The sequence below is a fragment of the Bubalus kerabau genome, chromosome 15, assembly GCF_029407905.1.
Source record: "Bubalus kerabau isolate K-KA32 ecotype Philippines breed swamp buffalo chromosome 15, PCC_UOA_SB_1v2, whole genome shotgun sequence".
NCBI classification, from domain to species: domain Eukaryota; kingdom Metazoa; phylum Chordata; class Mammalia; order Artiodactyla; family Bovidae; genus Bubalus; species Bubalus kerabau.
The window spans coordinates 38,243,061-38,258,621 of NC_073638.1; the positions used below are offsets into that span (position 1 = coordinate 38,243,061).

The window sequence follows — 15,561 nt, forward strand, 5'->3', positions numbered from 1 at the left end:
TTAAAGATATTACAGACACAAGTTTTTAGTAATTTTGTTTGTAGTACATATGATTTGTATTATTTTGATTTTTTTAGATTTTTGAATTTAATTTATATAAAAACAGAGTTTAAAAAATTCATTTTGTGGTATATTGCTTATGTATGTGTTCTGTTCTTTTTTTAATAAACACCAGACAGACATTTTTAATAACAGCCATTTTACAGTTCTTCCGGATTGAAATTATTGTTGCCATATGCTTTGGCACCCAGGTTTGGGGCTTTATTTTTCCTTCTGTTGGTAAAGATCTAAAATTGTTTAATAGAGAAAAACAGAAGTTCTTTATAGGGTCTGTCCTGAGCCATAGCTTTGAAAGAGGGTGGACTTCAATGTAGATGTATGTTTTTGTTAGGCTTTTCAAACTTCATAAGTAAACGTCAGCCCTATATCCAGCTCTGCTGGTGATTAAAGTTTATTCTTCTGCTGGTTAGCAGAGATTCTGCACGCATTGGTGGCATTTAATATTGGAACTTTTGCCATCCAGTATTTATTGTCAAAATATGCATGAAGACTGAAAAATAATGGACTCTATCCATTCTTCTGAAATCTAGATGCTATCCTTTTATCTTTGTAAACAAGATTATAAGAATGCTGCTTATTTGGGCCACAGAGTTTTGTCCTTTTGTACAGTTGGTTTTGTTGACCTGTGTTTTTGGTATTATGCTGTTTACCTACATAATTAGAATTTCAATAAAATTTATTGATACTTTTACTGTAGAGATGTTGATGAGACCATAGTTATGTTCTCTATGTTACATAGTAAGGGTGTGAGAATCAGATTTTTATTTTAGGTCTCAGAAATAGGAATAACTGTACTCATAGGCAGTTGGTTTGTTTAGGTTGTGTAGATACCCCGAATCAGGTAATACATAGTGTTTTTCTCCTTAGTTTAGCTGCTAGAAAATTCTTGACGCTAGATTTGTGGCCCATTTCTATTAATAGAAAATATATTTGACTTTGTATCTTATGTGTTAACCGTTATTTTTTTCCTTCAATTAATTTTTCTTTGCCCTGATTTCCTCATTTTTTTTAGGTTTAGTTGTGTATGTTTTTTAAAGTTCTTTAAGTCCTTTTATTGAATGAGGTTGAGTTTGATAAATATATTCTTAATTTTTCAGGATCGAGCTTTGGATTACCTAAGTACTTGTATTGATCAAGTTCAGACATTTGGAGATATTCTTCAGTTGGTTATTGTTGAACTAATTTATAAGGTAAAACTAATCTATAATGGGTAAAATTGAGAGTTTGAGATAAGGTTAAACAATCTTGAGGGCAGAACTTAATTGATGGGGTAACATGTTTTAACAGTAGAAATATTTTGCAGCATGGCCTATTAAAGTCTTCCCTACCCCCTTTGGTTTGTCATATTTTCCAAATTCTTCTATTCTTTCTAAATCTCCATAAAGAATTCTGTAAAAATTCATGGTTTGACCCAATACATATGCGAAGAAATTGTTGTGTACTGCTCAGTCACTGAATTGACTGTGAATTAGGCTTTGAACTAAAAGTCAAGATCTTTTTTTGAATACATACCCAACTACTTTGGAAATCTAAAGACAAACGAAAAAAAATCTTAAATATATTTTTGTTCCTTGTTTGTAAAAGAGAATAGAAAGATTTTAAATATGTTAACATGACATTTTATGCCATTGACTCACAGGAATTTTAAAACTTGATCAGAGATTTGGGTTTTAAAATGAAGTACTTTATTGACAACATTTTAATTCAATATATCCTTCAAAAAATCGATTGTATCTTAATATTCTGAGAAAATAAAACATGCAGTAACATCCAGTTTTGCTATTAATACCATTGGAGGCCAACAAAAATACATGTTAGGAATGACTTTTATTGCATAGAATGGCATGGACATAATACATAGTGGACCCTGCTAACTCATTACATCCTCTTTGCTTCTGCAGGAAAGAGGCCTCTTTCAACACAGGGGTATCCAGTCATTTTGAATTGACATTTAAGATGAAGCCAGAACTATGAATATTACATATGTAAATATATAAATGTAATTCATCTGTATGGTTTAGGGATGCCACTGAGATTCTCAAAAGTAGGAGTTCTCTGCTGTCCAATGACTTCTTTGTCTAGTAGGGTCCAGGTTATAGTAAGAGGAAAGAGGTTTTGAGTCTTAGTGGAGTAATAGAGATTTGACTGTGTACATTTTAGAAAAATCTAACAAATGCTAACTTCAAAAGAGAAAAAATAAGAAATATTTACTTCACAGATAAAAGTATTAAGATGCATTTAGAATGGAATAGAAAATGTTAATTGTCTTCTCAACATTGAATATGGTCCCAAATAATAAGTACAATAGTAGTAACTTGAAAAAGAAGTGCTCTTGCTTTATTAAAAAGCTAGTATTTTTCTATTATTATCTATTGAAATTCATATAATACATCATGTTTACCTTTTTGATGTGACATCCAGAATAGAAATGTAGGACCAAATTTAATACCTGTTACAGTATGCATGTTAGTTACTTGGTTAATGTCTTGTGTATAGTGTGCATGTCTTTAATTATAAGCCATCTGAAAATCTTTTATGAAAAAGTGGAAATATAAATTATTATTGAATGAATAAATGAATGAATAGCTGTAACAGTTATTTGAAGTAAAATCTATTTCTTCCTGAAATTACCAGTGTTGTATCACGGTGTCTCATCCTACATTGGCCAACATCTCTTAGCTTTCAAATGAAGAAAACTATGGCAACCCACTCCAGTGTTCCTGCGTGGAGAATCCCAGGGACGGGGAAGCCTGGTGAGCTGCCGTCTATGGGGTCGCACAGAGTCGGACACGACTGAAGCGACTTAGCAGCAGCAGCATATCCCATAAGCTGACATCTGTCTTTAAGAATGTGTTTGAAAGCAAGTGTTCCTGAATTCAGTTGAAACCTGTGTTTTCTTCTTCAGGTCTGTCATGCTAATCCATCAGAAAGGGCTCGTTTCATTCGCTGCATCTATAACTTACTACAGTCATCTAGCCCTGCTGTGAAATACGAAGCTGCTGGAACATTAGTAACACTCTCTAGTGCACCTACTGCCATCAAGGTCCTGTCCTTTTTTGTGTGTCTGTGTGCCAGTTAGACGATAGATATGCTGTCTTCTCACTTTTGATTTAGCGACGTTAACAATCAACTACAAATTTTAGAAAATTCTTTGATTTCCAATGTAGTCCAACCTTCTTTTCTTACTTTTTGCTTTCATATGTATATAAAGAGTAAAAGTGACAGAATAGCAGTATTTTTAGTTTCTGGAGCCTGAAACTGGTATTTTAAGATCTCCGCCCCATACTTCAGTCACATTAAGAACTAGATCTGGGGAAATCGATGCTGAATCCTAAATGACGGACCCTAAAAAGGTTCCAGTGAATGTTTTTGATAATGAAATATTTTAATGTACTCTCTCAGGACTATGTGAGGAACACTACTCTATTCATAGAATGAATTATTGTAAAAACCCAGATTGTATAAATAGGGGAATTTAGTGCTTTTACCACCAATACTTAAAAAATTCTTTTTAATGTATTATTTTGAAATAATTTTAAACTTACAGAAAAGTTGCAAAAATAGGTCAAAGTTCCCATTACCCTTCACCCAGCTTCCCATGATGTTCATGTCTTGCATAACAATTGTGTAGTTATCAAAATTAAAATTACCATTGGAACAATATTGTTAACTATAGACTTTATTCAAATTTCACCAGTTATCCTACTAAAGTTCATTCTCTGTCCCAGAATTCAGTCCAAGATCCCATGTAACACTAAGTTATCATGTGTTACTGTCCTCCAGTCTGTGACAGTTCCTCAGCCTTTCCTTGCTTTTCATGACATTGATACTTTTGAAGAGTATTGGGTCAGTTTGTTTGTAAAATATCTCTTAATTTTGGTTTGTCTGGCATTTTCTCCTCATTAGTTTAATGTGCAAATATTTTAGGGAAATACCACAGAAGTGGTACACCATTCTTAGTGTATCCTATCCTACATGATACTGATATACCTTATTACTGGTGATGTTAACCTTGATCATTCGATTAAGGTGGTCTCTGTCAGGTTTCTCTACTGTTGACTTATGATTTTTCCTTTTGTAATCAATAAATATCTTGAGAACATACTTAGAAACTGTGCAAATATCCTATTTCTCCTCAGACTTATACCCAACTAGTTTTAGCACATATCAGTAGATCTTTTCTACAGCAGTTTCTATTATATTCTAATGGTGATTTTTTGTTACCCTCATTCTACACTTATTATTTGGAGTTCTGCAGGGAGGAGCTGTCCCTTCTCCTTCATCCCTTCTTCTCTCCCTCACTGTCTCCTTTGCTTCTTTCCTTCCTTTTCTTCTTTATATCAGTATGGATGTTTTATTCTATGGATTATAATCCAATATTATTATTTTGTTGATCAAATTGTCCTAGCTTTAGCCATTAGGAGCTCTTTCGGATTTGCTTCTTTGTCCTTTGCTTTTAATGACTCAGAGCCATCTTTATATCCTTGATTTTTTCTGTTCTATAATGCAAGTGGGTTAGAGTTTGTACCTAAACTAAAAGTTGCTCAGTAGCTAAACTGCTTGGGATTCTCTACCTGCTTTTTTCTGCCTTGTTCCTTAGGTTCAGCCCTTAATTTTTGGCTGTTAATGAGGGTTCCTGCCTGTAACAACCTCTTCTCATCCTTTTAATTTGTGATGCTTCCAATTTTTTGTAATTTAAAACAATAATGAAATTTGTTAGAACTTGGGTAGAAGAGGGACACATTCCTCTGAGAAAAATGCATAAATTTTCAGTGCAGGATAGTGAATGTATTTTGGCTTCTTGGAGGCTTTACTTATTTTCAGATTCTATGTTTAAGATAGATGAATGTGTTCTTAAAATGTATTTCTTTTTCTTACATAGGCTGCTGCTCAGTGTTACATTGACTTAATTATTAAGGAGAGTGACAACAATGTAAAGCTTATAGTTCTAGATCGATTGATAGAATTAAAAGAACATCCTGCTCATGAACGAGTACTACAGGTAAATATTTCTGAAACAGAGAAATCCTAAATAGAATCTTCTTTCAAATTGAAATAATTCCCAATACTTTTCATCTTGCTTAGCTTAAATGCTTGGAGATTTTGGCGGTTTAAAGTTTGGTCAACTAAGGTATAACTCTTGAAGCACCGTAGCCTTTTGTGGTATTGTCTTTGTTATTAAAAAGAATTTCTAACATGAATTAATGTGTTACCTTTTATCTTTTCTATTTGTACTGCACTTGGTGTTCTTACCAGTAGAGATATATTTGTTTTAGTTTTAATTTACATTTTTTGCAAAGTAATTAACACCAACTGAGAATTAAAGATGATTAGATTCTAGAAAATTATCAATATACCTGTTTAATCTGTGACAATGATTATTGTAAAACTAAAGCCCCATGATAAAAATAAAGCTACATTCAATGCTGATCCTGGATCAGAGTAACAACAAAAACATTTTCTATAAAGGACATTATTGGGACAGTTGGAGAAATGTGAATGCAAACTCTGTATTAGTTAATAGTATCGTTAATCAGTGTTAAGTTCTTTAAATTTTATAATTGTGTTATATACGAAATTTTTCTTATTCTTGGGTATACAGTGAAACATTTAGGAGTATAGAGAATAAGACACAGCAAATGTGAGATATTAACAACTGGTACATATAAGTGAAGGTTATAGGGAGTTTATCCTTAAAAGTTTTAGAACATTTTTATCAGAATTTTTAAAAAATATAAAGTTTTAAAGAAGTGAAATATTTTGTTTTGCTATATTTAAAAATATTTGCTATAGAATTTTAAGTATGCTTAGTTTCCTGCAGAGCCAAAATAACATTACCGCACTTAACAAAATTGTTAATGAATCATCCAATTTTCCCAGATATTCCTAAAACACCCTTTTCGTTTGATTTTTCCTATTTATAGCCATACATCACACTTGGTTGTGATGTATGTAATTGTGATGTGTGGTTCCTTAAGTCTCTTAATTTGAGCAGTATCATTTTTTCAGAACACTGACTTGTTCGAGAGACTCCTTCTGGATGTATCTGGTTACTTTTTTCGGTGTCATTTAGCTTGTTGCTCTGACTTCTGTATTTCCTATAAACTGCACGTTTGAGCTAAAGCTTGACAGAGTCAGAGTAAACGTGTTCAGTTTGAATGCATCATATGTGATATTACATACTTCATGTTGCCTTACATCAGGCAACTCAAATTATGTTTTGTCCAACAGTAGTGATTTTATTATTGATTAGAGAATTAAGGTCATGATAGAACCCTCTATTCTACAGTTAAGATTTTCTTCTTGTGAGCAGAAATACTGATATTAATTCTAGATTATTTCTGTTCTTTTTTAGGATCTGGTTATGGACATCCTAAGAGTTTTGAGCACACCAGACTTAGAAGTACGCAAGAAGACTCTGCAGTTAGCACTGGATCTTGTCTCCTCTAGGAATGTTGAAGAGGTAAAACGAAATTCTGACAGCACTTTCTAAGCTGTCAAGCCAAACATGATGTCATTCTCACTTAGTTTTGCTTTGTTCTGCAGCTGGTTATTGTCCTTAAGAAGGAAGTAATTAAAACAAATAATGTGTCAGAGCATGAAGATACTGACAAATACAGACAACTCCTTGTGCGAACATTGCATTCCTGTTCTGTCCGATTTCCGGATATGGCTGCAAATGTTATTCCTGTGGTATGTAATTCCAGTGATCTTAATTTTGAAATTCTCTAATAATAAGAATTAGGAAATTTTAGTTATTTGACAGTTAAATTCTGGAAATCTCAGCTCTTTATAATCACTAAATCTCATGGGCAGAAGAGATCTTTATGTCTGCTAGTAAGCTCAAAAGGATAAGGACTCTGACTTATTTCTCTCATATCTTCACTGAAAAAACAACAAAAAATAATGACAAATATACCTCGATATACTATTATAATTAATATTTGTTGTTGGTGGTTTAGTTGGTAAGTCGTGTCCGACTCTTGTGACCCCATGGACTGTCTGCCAGGTTCCTTTGTCTATGGGATTCTCCAGGCAAGAGTACTGAAGTGGGTTGCTGTTTCCTTCTCAGGGGATCTTCCCAATCCAGGGATCGGACCCAGGTCTCCTGCATTGTAGGCAGATTCTTTACCAACTGAGCTATGAGTGAAGCCCTTAATGTTTGTTACTATTACCTATAGTAAAATATTCTGTGTATATAAATCAATCAGTAGGGCAAATAAGTTTCTTTTAGATAATCAATAATTTTATCTCTTAAATTTGAAGGATTTAGTTAGAGGAAAAATTAGCATACCAAGAATGTTTTTCTTTCTGTCATTGTCAGACAAATGAAGTATGTTATTGTAATTTGAAATTTTGACTTTGAGTTCTGAATTTTCTCTAAAGTGATTTTACTTTTAGTTACAACTTTGTGTGTCTCCAGTTATTTTATTTTGAATTGTGGATTTCCAGCTTCAGTTTTTGTTTTTTTTGGTTATGCCTGGCCTTTGTTGCTGCACATGGGCTTTCTCTGGTTGCAGCGAGCAGGGGCTACTCTAGTCGTGGTGTGTGGGCTTCTCATTGCAGTGGCTTCTCTTGTCGCAGCACAGACTCGAGGGTGATGGGCCTCAGTAGTTGCGGTGCACGGGCTTGGTTGCTCCAAGGCACGTGGATCTTCCTGGACCCCTGGACCAGGAATCAAACCTGTGTCTCCTATGCTGGCAGGTGGATTCTTATCCACTGGACTAGCAGGGAAGTCCTCTAGCTTCAGTTTTATCATGTGTTTTGTAATAAAATTCGCTGCAGGTAAACTAATACATAATGGTACTTGTCTCTCAACTTACATTTTGCTGTGCATTTGAAAAGTATTATTTATTTTCTTTGTAAACTTGTTCAGTTTACTTATTAACCTTAGGTAATAGGTAATTTTCTTTCTGAAAATGTGTAATTGCTATCCCTTTTTATTTTTCTTTTAGTTAATGGAATTTCTCAGTGACAGTAATGAAGCAGCAGCTGCAGATGTCTTGGAGTTTGTTCGTGAAGCCATTCAGCGCTTTGATAACCTGAGAATGCTTATTGTTGAGAAGATGCTTGAAGTCTTTCATGCTATCAAATCTGTCAAGTAGGTTTAAAATCTGTTTAAATGTAAAGTTAAGCATTTTACCAATTTCTGTCTTTAAGGGTAAGTTGATAGAAAATATAAGACAGGAGAGCTGTCTTAAAACAGTTAAGACAAAATGAGACAAAATAAATGTCAGAAACATGTCACCCCTACTCTCACCCTTAGTGAATCCATAATCTATCAGCAAAAAAATTTCTGGTAGGTAGGTATGATTTAGATAGGTTTCTCCATTTTCATTTCCTCTAAAGCATCATAAATTCTAAAGTGACTAAGAAACGTATTTTTATTTATTTGTTTTGTTATGTACCTTGACCAAGTGGGCTTATTACAGGGATGCAAGACTAGTTAAAAAAATTCAATCTATGTAATCCACCATATTAACAAGGGAAAGAATTACCCCCACCCTCCACCCCATGCACATACAAGCAAAACTATTAGAGCTAATAAATGAGCTCAAGATTGCAGCTTACAAGATCAGTATTAAGTATCAATTGCATTTTATACACTTGCAAGGAGTAATCTGATAAGGCAAATATTTTTAAAAGATATTATTTTGGGATACCATTATTATTTATATTCCCTCTTTAGCATTTACTGAAGTGGAGGATTGAAAATAACAGCCTAAATCTGTTATGTTTCCCTTCAGATAGCCTTTGCTGATGAGAAAGGACTATTGCAGCTGAGTTTGCTTCATTTAAATCATCTGATGGATTGTAGTAGACTTGCCTTGTATCTGCCTGTATAGAAAAGAAGGGAGTACAATGTTGGTTTTATGATATGAAAATGTATTGAGATTTATGGAAGTGAGAAAGATTTGTTTCCTTTCTGGAAAAAAAAAATCATGTCAAAGTTTAGCTTTTGGCAGCCATAACCTCTTAGGGTTTCAGTTTCTAGAATTTTTTTGGAATAAATTTAATGAAAATCTTAGGGAAAAGATGACTGAAGACTTAATTCACTTCAACATTTTTAACTAGAAAATTGTTGCTTGCTTTTATTTGAGGTTTTTTTGTTGTTATTTTGATTCTCTGCATTCCTTCCTTTTTCATTGGTCTATTTGGCATCCCTGCCTCTTCAGTGAATTACTTTTTATATAAAAATAATACATACTTTTAATAGTGGTAGGTTATAAAATCAAATTTACCTTAAATTCTGTCTGAAATGAAAGACAATACATGTCTGGGAAACATTTGGGTATTTTATTTTTTAAACTCCTGGGTTTACCAGTTGTAGAATGTTCCTAAATAAAAACACTTACTTTCCTTTTAATTCTTGTGACTTCAGGAGAGAATCAAAGAAACTTAGTGTCTTGTTATATTCTTTCTTAACATTTCATCCATAGTCCCTTGGAACTGCAGAATATTTTTTTCTTCCTTAAGCTTAAACTCACAAAAAAAGATCACTGCTTCAAAATTTGTTGGCTGAGTCAGTTCTTCATAACTTGTATTCTTGCCTTAGGATTTACCGAGGAGCATTGTGGATCCTGGGAGAATACTGTAGTACCAAGGAAGACATTCAGAGTGTGATGACTGAGGTCCGCAGGTCCCTTGGGGAGGTATGTTTTACTTTAATAAATGCTAGTTTATGTGGTGATTTTTATTTTAGTAAATCTGACTTTTATGTGGTGATTTATTTTTGTGTTTTTATTTACTAGTGTTTGGGCTAAAGAACATTGAAAAAATTTTAATTACCTAGATAATTAAGCCTCTGGTCAATGGGAAATTAGGGGAGTTGTCCTCCCCTGCATTGATAACACATGTTCTTTTATCTGTATTATTTACCATTCTGGATAAGATTTTATTTGAACAAAAGGTTATATATTTTAAAAAAGGAAAAAGAATTGTAAAACTCTGCTTAATCCTCTGTGTTATAAAAAAAGAATTCTTGTAAGAACAGGGCTGACTTTAGAATACCTATTTATGTACTAAAACTGGCAGCATTTTCCTCATCTAAACAAGCCCATATAGTAGAATAGAAAGAACAGTGCTTGTTAGGAACCTGGATTCCAGTCTTGCTTCTGCCAGTAATAACTCTGAGACTTTGGATATAATTTCCTTAACCTGACTGGACATCAAGTTTTTCATCTATATGGTAAAGTTGGTAGATAATGTTTGACGACTCTTGGAGCTCATAAATTAGATGATAGACTGGTGTTATGGAGAAGGCAGTGGCAACCCACTCCAGTACTCTTGCCTGGAAAATCCCATAGATGGAGGAGCCTGGTAGGCTGCAGCCCATGAGGTTGCTAAGAGTCGGACACAACTGAACAACTTCACTTTCACTTTTCATTTTCATGCATTGGAGAAGGAAATGGCAACCCACTCCAGTGTTCTTGCCTGGAGAATCCCAGGGACGGTGGAGCCTGGTGGGCTGCCGTCTATGGGGTTACACAGAGTCAGACAGGACTGAAGTGACTTAGCAGCAGCAGACTGGTATTAAGAAATAAATACATAGTATCTACTTGGTTTAAAAGAGAGGAAGTTGGGTGACTTCCCTGGCATTCCAGTGGTTAAGACTCCATACTTCCTATGCAGGGAGTGCAGGTTCGATCCCTGATTGGGGAAAAAGTATTGGATATTTAAATATGTTTGGCTTCCTACTGATATTTGATGTTTCCATTTGATTTTTAGATCCCAATTGTAGAGTCAGAGATTAAAAAAGAAGCTGGTGAATTAAAACCTGAAGAAGAAATAACTGTGGGACCAGTTCAGAAATTGGTAACTGAGATGGGCACCTATGCAACTCAGAGTGCCCTTAGCAGTTCTAGACCAACCAAGAAAGAGGAAGAAAGGTAATTTGCAGCACCTGGGACCTGCAAGCTATACTTCTGTGTATAAAACAGTCAGAGGATTTCTTTCTCTTATTAGTTTACTCTTTTGACCCAAATAGAAATCTTCACTATTTAAGATACTTGGAAGGAAAAGGATGTTTAAGTTCTTTCTTCCAGAAATTGTGTTAATAGTTTTAATTCTCTGCTCCTAATAAATATTCTCATTGAACTGTGTTCTATTTAAACTAAGATTACTTTACTCACATAGAAAATACTAAGTGGAGGTAACTAATGATATTTGAGTTTTATTTCCAAATAACATTTGGAAAACATATTTTCAAGATTTTGCACTTCTAATTGATGGAAAAAAAATTTGATGTTTTCCTCCATATTTGCTCTCCAATTATATAGTGAAGATGATGAAAATTTTGATGATGTCTAATTGTACTAAATAAATAGCTTGTCTCTGATAGTCTTTGACAGTATTCTGTTGATTAGCCACATTTCATAAAGGAGGAATTTGAGGCTTAAAGAGGTTTGGAACTACCCAAAGGGACGCAATAAATGAATATACACCTTTAACAGTTTTCTCTTTATTTATTTAGCTCTTTTAACATTGCAGATGTGTTAAAGCCATGTATTTTTTTAAATCTTTTTCCTTTTTTATTCTGAGAGGTAAAGAGGGAGCTAGTGGAGATTTTTATCATCGAAGGGTGGCAGTGAGAGTATGAAGTAGGCTTCCTTGAGTCATTTATACAAAAGCTGCATGCTGCTTAAGAACTTGGTGGGTTTCATTTGCCTTGATTGCTTTGCAGACCTCCCCTAAGAGGATTCCTTCTGGATGGAGATTTCTTTGTTGCTGCCTCCCTTGCCACAACTCTGACCAAGATTGCCTTGCGCTATGTGGCTTTGGTTCAGGAGAAGAAAAAGCAAAATGTAAGTTCATTTATTCTACATTTACCTAAAATGAATATTGAGTGCCTGCTATATGCATTGAACAGTGAGGACCCAAAAGTGAATGAATGCTTAATTCCTGTCATAAGAGAGCTTATGCTTTAATTGGGGAAATGGACACAGTAATATAATGAAATATAGATATATAATATAATGATTGTAAAATTGACATAGTAATGTAATAACAACACAGTATGATTAGTCCAGTGGAAGTGATACACGGGTTTATGAAGTTATTTCTGATTGCTGGGATTAGTCAAAGCCCAGTGAAGGAAATGCCTGTCTCTCCAGCATCTTCATCCTGCCAGTCATAGTCTGTTTTATCCTAGAAATGCCTCTTAAATATATTCCCATTTTTGCAGTTCATACCTTCTTCATGGCTTCTGACCATTCTGACTATGTACTCATTTACAATAATGTACTGTCGTTCTACCCAACCCCTACTGCCATCCTTTATGTTATTGTCCTATATTTTATTTCTATGTGTCATTTAATCAACACTGTGATGCGTTATTATTATTTTTCCTTTAAATAGTCAGTTATCTTTGATGTATACATGTACCATTTCTTTCCCTTTTCTTATTTACCTAGTGACCAGACTCATGGTGGGAAGGGATATACTTAGCAAGTTTTAAGTAGTTGAGAGTTGGAAACAGGACACAGTTCAAGTACCTTTTTGGTTTTTTTTTTTTCATTTTTGCTTTGTTTGTTTTCATATTTTTCTTCCTGGTAAAATACATGTAACATAAAGTTTACCATTTAAACTATTTTTAAGTGTACTGTTCAGTGTTGTGAGTACATTCAAATTGTTAGCCATTATCACTATCCCTATCCAGAACTTTTTCATCATCCCAAACTGAAAATAACCAGCAAACAATAACCCCATATTCCCTCCCCTAGTCCTTGGCCACCACAATTCTGCTTTTCTGCCTCTATAAATTTGCCTGTTCTACACACCTATTATAAATGGAATTATACAATATTTGTCCTTCAGTGACAGGCTTATTTCATTTAGCATAATGTTTTCAAGGTTCATTTGAATGTTGGTGTTGTCAGAACTTCTTTCTTTTTTCAGGCCGTCTAATATTCTGCTGTTACTGTTTATCCATTCATCCATTATAAATAGTCAATTTTATTCTAAATATTTTTTAATGAGAAAAAAGTTACACTTACAGTGTTTTTAATTTTTTTGTATACATGCAGATTTCTGTCTGATATTTTCTTCCTGCCTGAAGAAGTTGATTATTCTTATAATTCAGGTCTGCTGAAGATGAATTCTCTCAGCTTTCATTTGCCTGAAAAAAATCTTTGCTTTCATTAAAAAAAAATCACTTTGTGGTGAAACTGAGTGTTTTTTATTTTATTTTTATTCATATCTTTTTCACATTGCTAAAATAAGGAGTGATGTAATGAAAATTAATGAGAAAAAAATCAGTCGTGGTTAAAACACTGAAGTACAAATCTTGTTAATATTGTAGTGGAGATAGAAACATCAAAAAATAGGATTGCATTAAGTTCAGTTCAGGTCAACAAAAACCTTTCCTCAGAAAGAGTTTATTATGACTTTTATCTTTGAAACACTTTTTCCCTAGTAGTGATCATTTTGTGTTTTACCATATTGTAATTTCACTTAACTTTAAACATTTTCCCTATGCTCTTCTAAACCCTTCCTAATCATAATAATATTTAATAGTTCCATAATAATCCATTAGATTCTTTCATGTAGTCCATATAATAAGACACTTTATTTTTAGATTAGGGATTTTTGAAGGATTTTTTTTTTAAATTTCCATCATATAGCTTTCCTCCTAAATCCATAAATAAGATTCAGAGGATCAGGTAAATTATAAGATGTGTTATCTCTTTTTAATCATTTACTTTTATTTATGAGGAGTAACTTACTTTGTAATTCTCTGAGGGCCCTTATTTATTTATTTAGGTCTTGTCTGTTCTTTAAATTATGCTTCTTAAAAATCTCCAACATTTTATGCCTTGGTTCTGCAAGTTGGGAGAGCATTTGCTGGAATCTGTTTAGGAGAACCAGCTTTCTGGTAACATACTAGTTCAAGAAATTTGCCACCTTTGGTACAAGGCAGAAGGAAGTTTGGTCGTTCATCACCGTGCTGTCTAGGCTTTCCTTCATTTATGGCTTTTCCAACACTCTTCATTTCTTAATGTAGATCTAACTTTCTCTCTGGTATCGTACACCTTTTGCCTAAAGAATTTGCTTTAACTTCTCTTGTAGTGCAGATCTGTTGACAGTTAATTCTTTAGGTTTTTGATGGTCTGAAAAAGCCTTTATTTCTCCTTCAGTTTTGAAAGATATTTTTGTACGTATAGCGTTCTCGGTTGCCAGTTTTTTCTTTTAGCACTGTAAAGATGTTGCTTCACTGTTCTCTGGCTTTCAGTACTATCAAGATGTTGCTCTTGTGCCCCTTTGTGGAGTGTGTCCTGTTTTCCTTCAGCTGGTTTTGGATTTTCTCCTTATCACTATAATTATAATTTCAGGTTTCAGTCATTTGATTAGGATATGCTTTAGTGTGATTTTCTTTATGTTTCCTTTGCTTATGGTTCATTGAGCTTCTTGAATATGTGGTTTTAGAGTTTTTATCAAATGTGAGAAATTTTTGGTTATTATTTCTTTAGCTACTTTTTTCTGTCTCCCCTTCTCTTTCCTTCTAGAGACCATATCTGGACACAAAGGATTATTAAATTTATTCTTCCCAGGCTTCTGATAATTTTTTCATATATGTATGCTGATCACAATGTGTAGATACATTTACATCACAATGGTGGAAAACAATACAGAAAACCAAGGGACCGGTCTAGATTAAAAGGGGTTAAAGAGAATAATAATCAAATAAAATGTATGAACCTGATCCTGGATTAAAAAAACAAAATTTTGTGACAGTTCAGATCAGATCAGTCGCTCAGTCGTGTCCAACTCTTTGTGACCCCACGAATCACAGCACGCCAGGCTTCCCTGTCCATCACCAACTCCAGGAGTTCACTGAGACTCACATCCATCGAGTCACTGATGCCATCCAGCCATCTCATCCTCTGTCGTCCCCTTCTCCTCCTGCCCCCAGTCCCTCCCAGCATCAGAGTCTTTTCCAATGAGTCAACTCTTCGCATGAGGCAGCCAAAGTACTGGAGTTTCAGCTTTAGCATCATTCCTTCCAAAGAAATCCCAGGGCTGATCTCCTTCAGAATGGACTGGTTGGATCTCCTTGCAGTCCAAGTGACTCTCAAGAGTCTTCTCCAACACCACAGTTCAAAAGCATCAATTCTTCGGCGCTCAGCCTTCTTCACAGTCCAGCTCTCACATCCATACACAACCACTGGAAAAACCATAGCCTTGACTAGACAGACCTTTGTTGGCAAAGTAATGTCTCTGCTTTTGAATATGCTATCTAGGTTGGTCATAACTTTCCTTCCAAGGGGTAAGCGTCTTTTAATTTCATGGCTGCAGTCACCATCTGCAGTGATTTTGGAGCCCCCCAAAATAAAGTCTGACACTGTTTCCACTGTTTCCCCATCTATTTCCCATGAAGTGATGGGACCGGATGCCATGATCTTTGTTTTCTGAATGTTGAGCTTTAAGCCAACTTTTTCACTCTCCACTTTCACTTTCATCAAGAAGCTTTTCAGTTCCTCTTCACTTTCTGCCATAAGGGTG

At 34.4% G+C, this 15,561-nt stretch overlaps 1 protein-coding gene across 1 annotated transcript in view; it reads left to right on the forward strand.

The window, feature by feature from the left end:
* Positions 1-15,561, forward strand: part of COPB1 (COPI coat complex subunit beta 1) — a 35,097-nt gene that overhangs the window by 7,259 nt on the left and 12,277 nt on the right. Inside the window, exons 6-14 of the mRNA XM_055548542.1 lie at positions 1,158-1,250; positions 2,966-3,103; positions 4,943-5,062; positions 6,416-6,523; positions 6,607-6,753; positions 8,016-8,161; positions 9,617-9,713; positions 10,789-10,949; positions 11,744-11,864. Coding sequence (XP_055404517.1) covers positions 1,158-1,250; positions 2,966-3,103; positions 4,943-5,062; positions 6,416-6,523; positions 6,607-6,753; positions 8,016-8,161; positions 9,617-9,713; positions 10,789-10,949; positions 11,744-11,864 — 1,131 coding nt within the window. The remainder of the gene's footprint in view (positions 1-1,157; positions 1,251-2,965; positions 3,104-4,942; positions 5,063-6,415; positions 6,524-6,606; positions 6,754-8,015; positions 8,162-9,616; positions 9,714-10,788; positions 10,950-11,743; positions 11,865-15,561) is intronic.